Source organism: Salvelinus alpinus, chromosome 19 (assembly GCF_045679555.1).
Source record: "Salvelinus alpinus chromosome 19, SLU_Salpinus.1, whole genome shotgun sequence".
Lineage (NCBI taxonomy): Eukaryota > Metazoa > Chordata > Actinopteri > Salmoniformes > Salmonidae > Salvelinus > Salvelinus alpinus.
In genome coordinates, this window is record NC_092104.1 from 5,569,535 (window position 1) to 5,585,188 (window position 15,654).

The following is a 15,654-nucleotide window of genomic DNA, read 5'->3' on the forward strand; positions in this document are numbered from 1 at the left end:
TCTGTTTCTTACAATATTGAAACGCAGAGTGATTCCGGGCTATAGCAAACGCACCACCGTGTGGGGGACACAGTGCCATTACATCCATCCACCCTGAAGAACAGTGCCTCTACAGAGCGAGACAGTGGCGCCGTCACACCACAAGAAACTGCTTTGTTTATTATTATTGCACAGAATGTTCCCGCAGCGTGTCAGAGGGCTCGGTTGTCTATTACCAAGCATCGGCATGGTAACAAACGGTCAAACTCTCCCCATTGGCATACCAGCCCAGTCATTGGTTGTTTTTGATTGATTGATGATCAGTAGCTAATATTGGTCAAAATGGAGTCTCTCTCTACCTTGAGCCGTGCATCCCTAACAGCCTATCAGGACTGAGAATGCATGAAAAAAAAAAATATGACCAGGTGAGTTCCAAAGGGGATCAATCTATGGAAGCGGATTAATGCCAAAATGCTGGCAGGAACGGGCCTCCATAACAACTCACTGCTTGTCCAAGGACTATGAGCTGCGAGCGGCAGTCATCTCGCCTCGGACATAAAGCCATATCAGGTCATCTCCTGTCCACCACTCTCCGCCAGGTCGACAAAGCGGATCTTTCCCGGGTTTTGAGGGATACAGTATTTTCAACCTGGGAACTCCGCTCAGGCGTCTTTCTACGTCTGCTACGTTAGGTTACCAGTCCACAGAGCTTTTTCTGATTTGAAATCAGACCTTAGATTTATTAGCCTTAGCTCTGTCCTTAGTGATACTGGTCTCAGGTCTGCTTTTAAACTTATTGGCTAGACATGGATGATACAAGTGTAATATAAGCTTTCCGTTTCCTGCTATAAATAAGTAACCTCCGTCTGGCAGCTCATCAAAGCGGTATAGGGAAACAAAATTACAAAGTGCTTTTTTATCTAAAATTCAAAATAAAAATGGTAATTTAAAAGTCTGATCTATATCGACAACCGACACACAGTCTAACGTAAGGAGAGAGCACGCTGGGTTAGAGCAGAACGTGGCCAATCACGTTGGAATGGAGGAAATCATGACATCATAATGACCACTTCCTGGTTACAAGCAATGACATCAGTCTCGTGACCCTGTGCCAGGTTCCCAGCGTGTTCCACCCTCCTCACAGCGTCTGGTGCGGTTCACTCGGTGGGGGGGTTAAAACAGAGATGGTAGAAAAATATATAGTCTTGATGAAATGTGTCTATTTATTCTCTTCATTATTGAATTGCAGCCATACATGTAGTGTTAACACAGCAGTGTAGAGGGTTCAGGATAACTAGCTCTACTACAAGAGAAGAAAAACATGAGGACAATGAGACGTCATTAACGCTCTTTCGTCTAGACACTTCAGGTTATTTCGTCTTACATTATTCATGGTTAACAATAATAATAATAGTTTAGTCTTTTCATTGGCATCATTAGGCAAAACGTTTTTTTTTTTCATATTTTTTTTTTTAAGTTACTCAACAATATCTTAGTTACGATGTAAACTCCACAGTACTTATAACTTACTGTATCCATCACACAGTAAAACATAACTTTACAAGGCAAATGGCCACTTAAGCATAGATTGGTTCAGGAGATAAAAATAAAAATAAAAAACCCACAAAGTGTCAAAATAAAAAAAGAAACAGTTTTCATTGGCGGTTGGTTCGTTTACAAGTCAGGTGACCGTCAAAAACGCTGGTGATGATCAAAACTACTCCCAAAACCTTGATATAAACCATAGAGTTGGACCGAGGGCTCACTTGCCACAAAGCTTGTTTTAGCATGGGCAGAGACATTGGTATGTGCCCTCTATCCAACTCTATGAGCTACAGGTACCTCCATATTAGCCCTGAACCCTCCATATTAGCCCCTGATATCGTCCCTATCATCCCCCTCCCTAATAACACTACTGATATCCACCCCCTCCCTAATAACACTACTGATATCCACCCCCTCCCTAATAACACTACTGATATCATCCCCCTCCCTAATAACACTACTGATATCCACCCCCCCCCCAATAACACTACTGATATCCTCCCCCTCCCTAATAACACTACTGATATCCTCCCCCTCCCTAATAACACTACTGATATCCTCCCCCTCCCTAATAACACTACTGATATCCTCCCCCTCCCTAATAACACTACTGATATCCTCCCCCTCCCTAATAACACTACTGATATCCTCCCCCTCCCTAATAACACTACTGATATCATCCCCCTCCCTAATAACACTACTGATATCATCCCCCTCCCTAATAACACTACTGATATCACCCCCCTCCCTAATAACACTACTGATATCACCCCCCTCCCTAATAACACTACTGATATCGTCCCCCTCCCTAATAACACTACTGATATCGTCCCCCTCCCCAATTACACTACTGATATCGTCCCCCTCCCCAATTACACTACTGATATCGTCCCCCTCCCCAATTACACTACTGATATCCACCCCCTCCCTAATAACACTACTGATATCCTCCCCCTCCCTAATAAAACTACTGATATCCACCCCCTCCCTAATAACACTACTGATATCCTCCCCCTCCCTAATAACACTACTGATATCCTCCCCCTCCCTAATAACACTACTGATATCCACCCCCTCCCTAATAACACTACTGATATCACCCCCCTCCCTAATAACACTACTGATATCACCCCCCTCCCTAATAACACTACTGATATCATCCCCCTCCCTAATAACACTACTGATATCCACCCCCTCCCTAATAACACTACTGATATCCACCCCCTCCCTAATAACACTACTGATATCATCCCCCTCCCTAATAACACTACTGATATCATCCCCCTCCCTAATAACACTACTGATATCCACCCCCTCCCTAATAACACTACTGATATCATCCCCCTCCCTAATAACACTACTGATATCATCCCCCTCCCTAATAACACTACTGATATCCACCCCCTCCCTAATAACACTACTGATATCATCCCCCTCCCTAATAACACTACTGATATCATCCCCCTCCCTAATAACACTACTGATATCACCCCCCTCCCTAATAACACTACTGATATCACCCCCCTCCCTAATAACACTACTGATATCTCCCCCCCAATTACACTACTGATATCATCCCCCTCCCTAATAACACTACTGATATCATCCCCCTCCCTAATAACACTACTGATATCCACCCCCTCCCTAATAACACTACTGATATCATCCCCCTCCCTAATAACACTACTGATATCATCCCCCTCCCTAATAACACTACTGATATCACCCCCCTCCCTAATAACACTACTGATATCCACCCCCTCCCTAATAACACTACTGATATCATCCCCCTCCCTAATAACACTACTGATATCATCCCCCTCCCTAATAACACTACTGATATCCACCCCCTCCCTAATAACACTACTGATATCATCCCCCTCCCTAATAACACTACTGATATCATCCCCCTCCCTAATAACACTACTGATATCACCCCCCTCCCTAATAACACTACTGATATCACCCCCCTCCCTAATAACACTACTGATATCTCCCCCCCAATTACACTACTGATATCTCTCCCCCCCCCCCCGTTTGACTTGAGTCCCATGGGGTAGTGGTCAAAGGTAGTGCATTATATAGAGAACCAAGGGTACCATTGGGACAGGACCAATGACAAAAAAAAGGAAAAGGGGGGGGGGGGGGACGGACATCACTGATATGATCCTTTCCCTCACAATGACATGACGTCTGACCAAACGCCCCCCCCCCCCCCCCTTGGGGGTGCATCTAGAGGGGGGGGGGGGTCAATCTAGAGTCTAGACAGAGATGGTGTGTGACTACTATACTGTTGAGCTAGTTCTTACACTGGTCACCGGATACAGGATTTTTCAAACTAACTTCTGTTTCCCCTGGAGAGAAAAAAAAACTAACTGTGGGGACTCCGCTCAAGGGGTCTTTTTTACGCCTGCTAGTTTAGGTTATTTCACTTGAACAAACAGGAAACGTAGAACAGACAGTCACCCTGATCCATATATTAACAGTATATACATCCTCCAGTATTGTCTCAGAGGGCTGGGATATACAACAGACAGCACCGGTGGGCCTGAACATACTGCTGGGTGGTGTGTGTGTGTGCAGTCTGAATACAGGTGTCTAGCTGGTATAGGGGCTTATAAAGGCGGTGTGTGTAGTCTGAATACAGGTGACGAGCTGGTATAGGGGCTTATAAAGGCGGTGTGTGTGTGTGTGTGTGTGTAGTCTGAATACAGGTGACTAGCTGGTATAGGGGCTTATAAAGGCGGTGTGTGTGTGTGTGTGTGTGTGTGTTGGTTTCAGTATTTTGGCTGCTGCTATACTTTGACGTGTCTGTGTGATATTGGCATGTTGCTATGACAGCAAGTACAGCAGCTTACTTTGGCATGGTGTAACGCACCCTGTTGAGCTGTCCTACCCAACACACACACACCTCTAATACTGTACTTGGAACACAAACAAATATCCAGTTCACTACAGAAAGGAAACAGTTTGTTTGTTAAATTTCTGCAAATAGTCAAATATATATATTTTTTGAAGTGATGGTTCAGAATACTGAAACTGATTAAAAAGACTTTCCTCAGGATCTTTGGTAAAATATTATTCTGAAATTAACAAAATGAGAATGCCCCCTCCCCCTCCCCCCCATGTGCTCAGTTAAAATGTTAAATAATAAATGAAACGGTCAGACAGAATAATGGGTGTATTCTATACCTCCAACCAGAGTGAAAACAAAAAGTATTCACAAAAAGACAAAATACAAAATCTAAAAGACGGAAAACCACATGATAGTTTACAGTACAAAATGACGTTATAGAACACATTAAAAAACAGGGTATGCATCTTTAAAACATACAGAACGCAGTTCAATTGGGACATCTTCTGGTAACTGGGTTCTATGGTAACATCTGTCCTTGTCAATTAATGTTCTGTATGATGTCATGTTTCATGTGGAGCCCAGGAAGAGTAGCTGATGTTTCAGCAACAGCTTGTAGGGATCCTAATAAAATACAAAAAAATATATACTGTATACAGTACCAGTCAAAAGTTTGGATACAACCCTACTCATTCAAGGGTTTTTATTTTGACTATTTTCTACATTGTAGAATAATAGTGAAGACATCAAAACTATGAAATAAAACATATGGAATCATGTAGTAACCAGAAAAGTGTTTAACAAATCAAAATATATTTTATATTTGAGATTCTTCAAAGTAGCCACCCTTTGCCTTGATGACAGCTTTGCACACTTTTGGCATTCTCTCAACCAGCTTCATGAGGTAGTCACCTGGAATGCATTTAAATTAACAGGTGTGCCTTGTTAAAAGATAATTTGTGAAATTTCTTTCCTTCTTAATGTGTTTGAGCCAATCAGTTGTGTTGTGACAAGGTAGGAGTGGTATACAGAAGATAAACCATTACTAAAGGACACCAATAAGGAGACTTGCTTGGGCCAAGAAACATGAGCAATGGACATTAGACTGGTGGAAATCTGTCCTTTGGTCTGATGAGTCCAAATGTGAGATTTTTGGTCTCAACCGCCATGTCTTTGTGAGAAGCAGAGTAGGTGAACGGATGATCTCCGCATGTGTGGTTCCCACCATGAAGCAAGGAGGAGGTGTGATGGTGTGGGGGTGCTTTGCTGGTGACACTGTCTGTGATTTATTTAGAATTCAAGGCACACTTAACCAGCATGGCTACCACAGCATTCTGCAGCGATACGCCATCTCATCTGGTTTGCGTTTAGTGGGACTATCATTTGTTTTTCAACAGGACAATGATCCAACACACCTCCAGGCTGTGTAAGGGCTATTTTACCAATAAGGAGAGTGATGAGTGCTGCATCAGATGACCTGGCCTCCAAAATCACCCGACCTCAACCCAATTGAGATGATTTGGGATACCGCAGAGTGAAGAAAGTACTCAGCATGTGGGAACTCCTTCAAGACTGTTGGAAAAGCATTCCAGGTGAAGCTGGTTGAGAATATCAAGAGTGTGCAATGCTGTCATTTAGGCAAAGGGTGGCTACTTTGAAGAATCTAAAATACACTTTGATTTGTAACACTTGTTTTTTGGTTACTACATGATTCCATTGTTATTTCATAGTGTTGATGTCTCCACTATTATTCTACAATGTAGACAATAGTAAAAATAAAGAGAAATCCTTGAATTAGTAGGTGTGGCCAAAATTGACTGGTACTGTATATCTGAAAAAAAAAATGAAAAAAAATTGCAATCTCAGCACCCTGGGAGGGTTTTATGGTCGCCGTGGCAACAAGACCTTCCTTCCTGTCTAGCGTGTAAGGGCAGTAACTTCCTTCCTGTCTAGCATGTAAGGGCAGTAACGGTAATGGTAGGCTATGAAGGGTCAGAGTGGTTTGGTTGAACGACACACATCTTTTGTTTTAAAGCTAAGCCGCAGTACAACAAATCGCACTCAAATAATCCAATATTACAATATGTACAATTTTTCTTTTGGGCATTAAGGATAACTACTGAACCAACTACACCGTGGTTTCCTACTGCAGGCAGCCGCTAATAACGCAATGAAAGAGATATATATATATATATAAAGATAAGATATCATTTTAACTGTGTTAACTAGTGATGACCGAAACATTGTGTTGACTGCATTTATCTTTCATATTATTGCCTGTAAAACAGTAGAATCCTAGTGTCTTAACGTATATCTGTCCGTAACACGTCCGTCCGTAACACGTCCGTCCGTAACACGTCCGTCCGTAATATGCGTCTGTACAGCAGGTTGTTTTATAAGATTGAACATATTAGTTTTTTTTTAATGCAAAAAAATAAAAAAATAAAAAATAAAACGAGATTCCTTCAGCATAGAAGTCAACAAGTCTCTTGACCAGAACCCAGGCAACATGTAATCTAACCCTCTTCAGGACTAGAACCCAGGCAACATGTAATCTAACCCTCTTCAGGACTAGAACCCAGGCAACATGTAATCTAACCCTCTTCAGAACCAGAACCCAGGCAGCATGTGATCTAACCCTCTTCAGGACTAGAACCCAGGCAGCGTGTGATCTAACTCTCTTTTCTTCTCCCCTCTAGACAGTTTAATTAACCACTCCATCCATCTCTTTTCTCCTACTAGCCTCATTCTTTGCATCTCCTCTTTCTTTACCATCCCCTCTCCCACTCTCTCTCTCCATCTCGTCTTTTCTCCCTCTCTCCTCTCTTCCTCAGACGTAAGGGAGGATGCCGTAGACGAACAGGGCCATGACCGCGGCGCTGAACAGCCCGGCTACTGGCACTGTGACAAACCACGCCAGGAAGATGTTACGGAACAACCGCCAATCAACCGCCTTCTTGGAGCGGATCCAGCCAACCGCTACCACCGAGCCCACCTGGTCACCATGGGGGGGGGGGGGGGGGGGGGGGGGGGGGGGAGAGAGAGAACAAAATTAACCGCAGCACAGAATGGGTTAAATTTATATATATTTATATGAGTTCAGCCAGTGGTCCTGGTCCACCAAACCTGGTCCAGGAGAAGGCTGTGCAGCCCTGAACAACTAACTGCTCAAGACCTGACCTGAGAGTCAGGTGTGTTAGTTAATGCAGGGATAGAACAAAAGCCTGCTGTGAGCCTAAAAGCACCAGTGTTGGTTGGTGACAGACCACTAACGTGAAATCTCCTAGGTTAGTAGTGACAGTTGATTTCAACACTTCTATTTGTAGGTTTCTTCATATCAGTCAGTTGAAGACTGAAGTTACCCATTTTAGTTTCTTATTTCACCACCCCAAAATGGAATTCACCAAAATGGAATCCACCCAAAATGGAATCCACCCAAAATGGAATCCACCCCAAATGGAACCCACCCCAAATGGAACCCACCCCAAATGGAACCCACCCCAAATGGAACCCACCCCAAATGGAACCCACCCCAAATGGAACCCACCCCAAATGGAACCCACCCCAAATGGAACCCACCCCAAATGGAACCCACCCCAAATGGAACCCACCCCAAATAGAACCCACCCCAAATAGAACCCACCCCAAATAGAACCCACCCCAAATAGAACCCACCCCAAATAGAACCCACCCCAAATAGAACCCACCCCAAATAGAACCCACCCCCAAATAGAACCCATCCCAAATAGAACCCACCCCCAAATAGAACCCATCCCAAATAGAACCCACCCCCAAATAGAACCCATCCCAAATAGAACCCGTCCCAAATAGAACCCGTCCCAAATAGAACCCGTCCCAAATAGAACCCACCCCAAATAGAACCCACCCCAAATAGAACCCACCCCAAATAGAACCCACCCCAAATGGAATCGACCCAAATCAATAAATAGCTGAATGTGTGTGTGATGGTGCATGTTTTCTTCAGTGCATACTTATGCAATGTTCAGGCTCCCACAACAGCTCATAACTGATCTCACATATTTACATGAAATACTTTATGATCAAACTAACAATAAAAACAACTTGAGGTCTGTAATTCCCAGTGGAATTGGTGTGCTGGATTATGTGATTTCCATGTACAGTCACACATCCAAGCATGCTCCATAGGTGTGGCGGAAGGGCGGGACAGAGTGTGTGTGAGTGTGTGTGTGTGTGTGTGTTTGGCCCTCTATGGGGAGGTACTGAGAGCAGAGAGTACTGGTCTTATACGACCAGTGTAACCCGAGGTAGCAGCCCTGTGACGCAAAGAGAGGGAGTCTAAATCTGTTGTGTGTGTGTGTGTGTGTGTGTGTGTGTGTGTGTGTGTGTGTAGCAGTCTAAATCTGGACTGGGTCAGGAGGGACTGCCCCATGTTTCACAGCCCAATTCCAATCCTTTTCCCAATTATTGGGGAAAAAAAATATCTGATCTGATAAACAGAATTGGGCTGCCTCTGTAAAAGCAACCAGAGAATCTGTGTGGTCGTGAGCAGCTGAGATGGAATCTAGCTAACTCAACGTTGTGAGAATGGGCGCGTTCCAGACAGACTACATTTGAAGCCGCACTTACAACCATTAACCAATGGTTGCATGATGTCATCAACTGCACAGTCAGGCATTGAACGACTGTATCATATGATGTGGTTAGCTGATATGTTAAACACCTGTCCAGGTGTTGAGATCTGGCAGGCGACTGCAGTGTAGTCGGTCTGAAACGCGGATATTGTACGACGCTGAGCGAATTGAGCAGCGGACTTGTCACTGCACATCATCGTAGCAGCTTTTACAGGGTTAGGGCGTCATCTCAGAGATGTATTAGTTTAATAACGGAGTAGGGAAGTTCTCGTTATTGAACTGGGTTCAATGGTCCTGAATGGTCCCCCCAACCTGCACTCTTTCCTGTACTCACACACTACAGAGGTCTTGGTAAAGGCCACGTTAGTGACACCAGGGTCGTAGTCATTAGGATACAAACAGAAGAAAACTAAAATGATACTTATTGGATTTGTGCAATAAGAAAAGCTAGTTTTCCATTTCTGTTGCAAAATGTTTTTCCCTACGGTGTGCCCTAATGAATATGACCCTGATCGTGAGTTTAGACGAGAGAGCAACCTCTGATTAATTGGTCAGTGGTCTTTACAAATCAACCAATCACCAGAGAGACAATATGGACATCACAATCATACGACAGACGTAACTAGCTATTAGCATGTTAAAGAGAGTTAGGCCTACTGCTACCAAGGGAGTGGAGGAGAGAAATCAGGAGAAATGGTTTAGCATCAGGTTGATTTTAGTGAATTTAGCATTTAAAAAAAAAAATCAATTGAAAATACAGTTTTGTTTCTTGAGCATTTTCCCCCAGCTGATGACAAATGTACCTAAAGGAAAAGCCTGACTTGACCAAGTCCGTTGCTGAAATATTGCTCAACGAAGCAGTTGAGTCAGAGTTCCAGTGTGTATAGTAGCCAGCAGATGCAACCCACTTGCTTTTACAGCTGCACTAGTAACAGTTGGGATAATGAGGCAATTTGGAGATCAAAGCATTTCTCATCCCTGGATCGACGTGTGTTTTCCTTGAGCCATATCTCGTGCCGTCTCTCCTCAGTGTCTTCATCTACAAAGGAAGTCCGTTTGACCCTAGCGCGGCAGTCAGGAAGTCCGTTTGACCATACCGCGGCAGTCAGGAAGTCCGTTTGACCATACCGCGGCAGTCAGGAAGTCTGTTTGACCCTTGCGCGGCAGTCAGGAAGTCCGTTTGACCCTAGCGCGGCAGTCAGGAAGTCCGTTTGACCCTAGCGCGGCAGTCAGGAAGTCCGTTTGACCCTAGCGCGGCAGTCAGGAAGTCCGTTTGACCCTAGCGCGGCAGTCAGAAAGTCCGTTTGACCCTAGCGCGGCAGTCAGGAAGTCCGTTTGACCCTAGCGCGGCAGTCAGGAAGTCCGTTTGACCCTAGCGCGGCAGTCAGGAAGTCCGTTTGACCCTAGCGCGGCAGTCAGGAAGTCCGTTTGACCCTAGCGCGGCAGTCAGGAAGTCCGTTTGACCCTAGCGCGGCAGTCAGGAAGTCCGTTTGACCCTAGCGCGGCAGTCAGGAAGTCCGTTTGACCCTAGCGCGGCAGTCAGGAAGTCCGTTTGACCCTAGCGCGGCAGTCAGGAAGTCCGTTTGACCCTAGCGCGGCAGTCAGGAAGTCCGTTTGACCCTAGTGCGGCAGTCAGGAAGTCCGTTTGACCCTAGTTCGACAGTCAGGAAGTGGGTTGGATCTGCTGGCTAGAGTGTGCAACTACATTATTTTCTCAATATGTTCCAAATAGCACCCTATTCCCTTACATAGAGCCTTCTGGGGCCCCCGGTTAAATGTAATGCACTATATAGGGGATAGGATGCCATTTGGAAAACAGCCCGAGTCACCACTGAATAACACAAGACTGGAGTGGCTAATTAAATGAGAGGAGTGGTGTTATGATCGGTCTGCCTGAGGCTAGCCTGGTGCGTTTCATTCATTCAGGAACTAAGATTTCACTAAAATGTTGCATTAGGTAACGTCATTACTTACACAATCCCACTGAGCTACGCAATGCCGTTTCAGACACATTGGGATGATTTAAAACACGTCAATATCAGGTGGGTGAGTGAACTAAGGGAACTCCGTTAACTATTGGATGGATGGATGGTAAGAATTAAGTAATCTCATCGGAGCCCTCGGACCTTAACCCAATCACAGCTGGAGGAAAAGTGCACAAGGGGTCAAAGCTGAAAACTCGGAGAGTTGTGATTGGCTCAGATTCAGTCTAGTGAAGCTGATGGGAGGAGCTACAATGCTTCACTAACGAACCAGCACGCCAATACCTTGCAGTGGGTGGAGCTTATTGGGATGCCCACATTAGAAGCAACAAGCACTGACAGAGCACTCATTACTTCAACGCAAAACCCACTGAATAGAGAGAGAGAGAGAGAGAGAAAGAGAGAGAAAGAGAGAGAAAGACAGAGAGAGAGAAAGAGAGAGAGACAGAGAAAGAGAGAGAGAAAGAGACAGAGAAAGAGAGAGAGAGAAAGAGACAGAGAAAGAGAGAGAAAGAAGAGAGAGAAGAGAGACAGAGAGAGAGAGAGAAAGAGAGAGAGAGAGAGAGAGAGAGAGAAGAGAGAGAGAGAGAGAGAAAGAGAGAGAGACAGAGAGAGACAGAGAGAGACAGAGAGAGACAGAGAGAGAGACAGAGAGAGAGACAGAGAGAGAGACAGAGACAGAGACAGAGAGAGAGACAGAGAAAGAAAGAGAGAGAAAGAAAGAGAGAGAAAGAAAGAGAGAAAGAGGGAGAGACAGAGACAGAGAGAGAGACAGAGAGAGAGAGAGAAAGAAAGAGAGAAAGAGAGAGACAGAGAGAGAAAGAGAGAGAGAGAGAAAGAGAGAGAGAGAGAGAGATGGAGGGGTACAAAAACACAGAGAAGAGAAGTGAGACAAGGAGGAGTTGTAAGATTGTGGGAGCGAGGTAGCCCAGCCTTTTGAGGCTTTCAGCAAACAGCACACCTGTGGGAACAAACACACCACACCTACACACCTGCCAGGTCACCGTTGTAAATGAGAACTTGTTCTGGCCTACCTGGTTAAATAAGGGTGAAATCAAAAATACACACCACACACCAACATGCCATGTGAGTGTAAGGGTGAGGCTGGGAGGCGGTCCACCAGACTGGGTCGTACCTTGCAGTGTGTGGTACTGACTGGGATTCCGATATTGGAAGCAAACACAACAGTGAGAGCTGACGCCAGCTCTATAGTGAATCCACTGTGAAGAGGAGAAGTAGAGAGACATCCTTTACCATCAGTGTCCTGCCTTTCTACACAATCAAAAACACACAGGAGGCCTTCACAGGCACTCACGCACACAGGTCTTCACAGAAGTCATATCTCCCTCACTCGCTCACACACACAGTCAGACGCACAACACAGACAGGCTTTCACACAAGTCACACACAGAAGCACACACACACACGCTTTCACATAAGACAGACAGACAGACAGACAGACACGCTTTCACATCAGAGAGACAGACAGACAGAGACAGGCTTTCACATAAGACAGACAGACACAGACAGACAGGCTTTCACATATGACAGACAGACAGACAGGCTTTCACATATGACAGACAGACAGACAGGCTTTCACATATGACAGACAGACAGGCTATCACATATGACAGACAGACACAGACAGACAGGCTTTCACATATGACAGACAGACAGGCTATCACATATGACAGACAGACACAGACAGACAGGCTTTCACATATGACAGACAGACAGTAACTATTGCTGAGTGATTAACTGACGTCAGCTTTTCTTTTGTCATTAAACAACAAATTGGCCGACGTCGGTTCCATTACTTGAATTTAGTTCCGTTTTTTTTAGAAGGAAATACAATTATTCACGACAGAAATCAAGTCAAAAACTACGTGGGATGCTGGGCTGAAGGGAGTTGTAGTTTTCATTAAGCAAATATTCAATCTAGTTCAGTGCAGAAACGTGGTAAGTAACTACAATTACCAGAATCCATTGCGCTACTTTTTCCCAGTCTCTGATAGAGAGGGATCTGAGAGGAAGCTTTCACTCTCACCAAAATCTGTCCAATGGGTATCTATGGGTTTCTACGCGTATCTACGGGTTTCTACGCGTATCTACGGGTTTCTACGCGTATCTACGGGTTTCTACGCGTATCTACGGGTTTCTACGCGTATCTATGGGTTTCTACGCGTATCTACGGGTTTCTACGCGTATCTACGGGTTTCTACGCGTATCTACGGGTTTCTACGCGTATCTATGGGTTTCTACGCGTTTCTACGCGTATCTACGGGTTTCTACGCGTATCTACGGGTTTCTACGCGTATCTACGGGTTTCTACGCGTATCTATGGGTTTCTACGCGTATCTATGGGTTTCTACGCGTATCTACGGGTTTCTACGCGTATCTATGGGTTTCTACGCGTATCTACGCGTTTCTACGCGTATCTATGGGTTTCTACGCGTATCTATGGGTTTCTACGCGTATCTATGGGTTTCTACGCGTATCTATGGGTTTATTTTGGACCTACGTTTGTCGCCTGCCTTCCCACCTTCGTGACAACGACTCCCCATTGGAGACATGAGCATCTCCTCATTATATACAGATCTCTGGATGGATACACTTTAACGCCTGCTACGTTAGGATAGATACACACAGACCGCACGAGAGATAAACCTACACAACGACGAGAGGGACAGAGACAGTTTGTGAAAGTGTGTCTTATCTACTCTGAAGAACTAGAAGAATGATTTCCTCAGACAGCTCTGCAGCATACTTAGGCAGGCTAGCCTAGTTAAATAGCATGACTACAGACAGTACAGTATGGGGAGCACAGAGATATCCTTAGATGGTCTGGCTGGCTGGCTGATACTGCCGGAGCAGAGATGATGACTAAGGAGAGCACAGAGATAACCTAGATGGTCTGGCTGGCTGGCTGATACTGCCTGAGCAGAGATGATGACTTTAAGGAGAGCACAGAGATAACCTAGATGGTCTGGCTGGCTGATACTGCCTGAGCAGAGATGATGACTAAGGAGAGCACAGAGATAACCTAGATGGTCTGGCTGGCTGATACTGCCTGAGCAGAGATGATGACTAAGGAGAGCACAGAGATAACCTAGATGGTCTGGCTGGCTGGCTAATACTGCCAGAGCAGAGATGATGACTTTAAGGAATGAACATTAATAAAGTCATGACATAAAAACCAAGTAACATACACAACTGAAATATTATTTCATAGTCATTTCCTGTTTTTCTATTGATGTCTACCCAATGTGGACCTGACAGAGACAATGGAATATTTTACATGTTTTGGCAATTGAATGTCCACTATTTTTGGATGTGGAATTTCCATTATAAAGCTATATTTCATTATGCGTTTAATGTAAATAATGATGATATTCAAAACCGATATGGAAAACGGATTATTATTTTTTTACAATCGAACCGAAACGACTTCAAAAAGCAGTAATCGTTCAGCGACCAACATAACCTTTAACCTTTTAAGAGTCTTACGATTACAACTTCCATTTCAGGGAGTCATGTGACACGCACAGAACATGTCTACATGTAACATGGGGGGGGTTGCTGATAGACTGGATATAGCACGTAAGTGTGTCTGTGGGGGGGGTTCCCTGATAGACTGGATATAGCACGTAAGTGTGTCTGTGGGGGGGGGGGGGGGGGGGGTGTTGCTGATAGACTGGATATAGCACGTAAGTGTGTCTGTGGGGGGGGGGGGGGGGGGGGGGGGGGTTCCTGATAGACTGGATATAGCACGTAAGTGTGTCTGTGGGGGGGTTGCTGATAGACTGGATATAGCACGTAAGTGTGTCGTCTGTGTGTGTGGGGGGGGGGGGGGGGGGGGCGAAGATGACACACTAGGTGCTACATACTGAGTGGCTCAAACGCCTGATTCAGTGCTTACACAAATTTCACACACACACACACACACACAAACATCAAAGCGCACACACACGCACATCAAACCGCACACACACACACACCCCCCCCAAAGTGAGGAGACAGGAAGATGCATGGTAATGGCCACCAGAGGAAGGAGAGTCTTTAGAGGGATAGAGAACCACAGCTAATTGTCCTTTATCCCCAGCAGACAGGCAGGCGGCTGATGGAGGCAGACGGGTGTGAGAACAGGGAAGGAGAGGGGGAAGGAAGGACACAAGGAGAGGGGGAAGGAAGGACACAAGGAGAGATGGAAAGAGGGCAACAGAGAACAGGCAGTCTTTGTGAAAGACAACTTGTTCTTAACTGACTTGCCTAGTGAAATAAAGAGCAAGAGAGGCAGGGAGCATGAGAGATAGAGATGGCTAGAGGGGAGAGAGAGAGGGGAGAGAGATGGCTAGAGGGGAGAGAGATGGCTAGAGGGGAGAGAGATGGCTAGAGGGGAGAGAGAGAGGGGAGAGAGATGGCTAGAGGGGAGAGAGAGAGGGGAGAGAGATGGCTAGAGGGGAGAGAGAGAGGGGAGAGAGATGGCTAGAGGGGAGAGAGAGAGGGGAGAGAGAGAGGGGAGAGAGATGGCTAAAGGGGAGAGAGAGAGGGGAGAGAGATGGCTAGAGGGGAGAGAGAGAGGGGAGAGAGATGGCTAGAGGGGAGAGAGATGGCTAGAGGGGAGAGAGATGGCTAGAGGGGAGAGAGAGAGGAGAGAGAGAGGAGAGAGAGATGGCTAGAG

The 15,654-nt window shown here is 45.4% G+C and overlaps 1 protein-coding gene across 6 annotated transcripts in view; it reads right to left on the minus strand.

The window, feature by feature from the left end:
- Positions 1 to 4,690: 4,690 nt before the first annotated feature.
- Positions 4,691 to 15,654, minus strand: part of LOC139544906 (sodium-dependent phosphate transporter 2-like) — a 78,269-nt gene continuing 67,305 nt past the window's right edge. For 4 of the 6 annotated variants that reach the window (XM_071352097.1, XM_071352099.1, XM_071352098.1 and 1 more), the window contains exons 10-11: positions 12,109 to 12,193; positions 4,691 to 7,373 (exon numbers count right to left, since the gene is read on the minus strand). In XM_071352097.1, coding sequence (XP_071208198.1) covers positions 7,209 to 7,373; positions 12,109 to 12,193 — 250 coding nt within the window. In that variant the 3' untranslated portion in view covers positions 4,691 to 7,208. Of the gene's footprint in view, positions 7,374 to 11,258; positions 11,344 to 12,108; positions 12,194 to 15,654 lie in introns of all 6 variants that reach the window. The other 2 variants (XM_071352101.1, XM_071352102.1) reach the window with 2 other exon arrangements.